This window comes from Nuphar pumila, chromosome 2 (genome assembly GCF_984573655.1).
Source record: "Nuphar pumila chromosome 2, dmNupPumi1.hap1.1, whole genome shotgun sequence".
NCBI classification, from domain to species: domain Eukaryota; kingdom Viridiplantae; phylum Streptophyta; class Magnoliopsida; order Nymphaeales; family Nymphaeaceae; genus Nuphar; species Nuphar pumila.
Window position 1 is genome coordinate 147,239,481 of NC_143250.1, and position 1,976 is coordinate 147,241,456.

The 1,976-nt window shown below is 39.7% G+C and overlaps 1 protein-coding gene across 1 annotated transcript; it reads left to right on the forward strand.

Moving 5' to 3' along the window:
* The first annotated feature begins 471 nt into the window (after nt 1-471).
* LOC149847560 (uncharacterized protein At5g01610-like) lies at nt 472-960 on the forward strand. The gene has a single exon (XM_089994222.1). The coding sequence runs from the start codon at nt 472-474 to the stop codon at nt 958-960; it is 489 nt and encodes a 162-aa protein (XP_089850348.1).
* The last annotated feature ends 1,016 nt before the right edge of the window (nt 961-1,976 follow it).

Consider the following 1,976-nt stretch of genomic DNA (forward strand, 5'->3'; position numbering starts at 1 on the left):
AATCTTCTAAAAATTAAGAGGCTAAAAGCTTCAGAGGCGTATTTGGTAACCTAATATACAATTTTTGTTTGTTTGTTTTTGCTTATTAAAACATAAATTACATCTACATTAAAAAACATAAATTATAAAATAAAATTCAGCGTCACCTATCGTGCAAGCAAAGACTGGTTGGTAGCCGAGTATTTAGTCATGACAATACTCTCTCTCTCTAAAATCTTTGGAGAAGGCTGGCTGCTGCCGAAACTTTGCCTTAGGTCAAAAACCTGAAAGCCTCAGCAAAAGGCACCTTCAATCCCTACTGTCTTTGGAAAATTTGAAATAAACCATCTTCCTTTTTTCCCTTCCCCATCCCCACACACCCAATTCAGCCCCAACACCCCCAAGAACCCTAGATTGAACATTTCCCTAATCACCCATCAATCTTCTAGGGTTTCTTTCCCCAAATTGACCATCAACTCCCCTCTCTCAGCCATGTCTCCCTCAAAATCCTTGGTGGGTATCCTCCTGATCGTTGGATTCTTATTGGGTTTCGTGAGATCCCATCAAAACCAAAACCTAACGGCGTATGAGGTGTTGGAGAGCTACAATTTTCCCAAGGGAATCCTCCCAAAGGGTGTGAAAAGCTACGTTTTCAATGAGGATGGGAGCTTTGTGGCCCATCTGGACGAGTCCTGCAAATTTGGTATCGAGGCGGGCTATGCATTGGACTACAAGAGCAAGATCACAGGCGTTCTGAGACGTGGGTCGCTGAAGAACCTGCAGGGCGTGAGCGTGAAAGTGGTGTTCGTCTGGTTGAGCATCACAGAGGTGAGCAGGGGAGATGAGAAATTGGATTTCTTTGTTGGTCCTCTCTCTGCGTCCTTCCCGCTCGATAATTTTTCTGTGTGCCCGCGGTGCGGGTGCGGGCTTGATTGCGACGACGACGATGGTGATAGTAAAGCGGCGATCGCCGATTCGTAGCTTTTGTTGGTCTCTGATCTTTTTGATGTTCTTGGATGGTAATAATGGCGGATTACAGAACTTTTTTCTTATTTAATTTGGTTATGGTACTTTAGTTTGTTTATTCGGATGGAATCAAGTTGGTTGTTACATGGAATTATTATGTGAAAAATTGTGTTTCAGTTGGTGTAAATAAGCAAAAAAAATGGATTTGAAGCCCTTCTTTTAAGATAATTGCTTGTTGCAATTCATTGTTGAGCAGTGTTGAGAACTTTGAGGTATTGATATTATGTATCACATGACACGTTCCATGATTCTTTTTTTTTTTTTTTTAAATTTTCCTTTTTGAAGAATTCCATGGTTCAGTTTTAAGATTGATGATGATACCCGTCATTAGAAAGTTAGAGATGTAGGCAGGTGTTTTATTATGTGTTTTTGGATTGCAGTGGTGGCTAGACTGTTCCACACACTTAGTTTCTGACTTTTATTCTATGTGGTCGTTCAATGAAGTTATCATGTTCATTTAATGTTTCTCTTTATAATTTGAAGATTAAGAATTTGGGTTCTTAAGTGTCTTCCCTTACCTTTGGGTTTGCATGTCTGTCTTAATATATTAGGATCATCTCTCTCTCTCTCTCTCTGGCAAGTTGAAGCTTGAGAGCATCAACCTACTAGAGTGTAGACAGTGGTGATGCTCCTCCATTTTCAATCCTGGAGTACAAATGATGCTCCTGATTCCTCTCCCTTACATATTGTTGCCTTTTTATATAATCCTAAGCAGCGGATAGTTTGAATCTGGATGATGTATCCATGACTTCCAACCTTGCATTCTGGTGATATTTTATTTTCTGTCATAGTTTGGGTAACTTAATTTGCCCAATTATTGGGCATTCATACCAGCTTTTTAACAAGCACAAAGAGGATTCTGATATTTGTGGAAGTGAGGTTTGAATTGTAATATGGCTTGAAATATGTTGACAACTAGCATATGTTGGAGTGTATGCGTCTATTTTTTGAGTTGAATTTGCTGAAGACCA

Bases quoted from the DNA above. Each gene is read 5' to 3' on its own strand.
- LOC149847560 (XM_089994222.1), top strand. From the start codon at position 472: ATGTCTCCCTCAAAATCCTTGGTGGGTATCCTCCTGATCGTTGGATTC.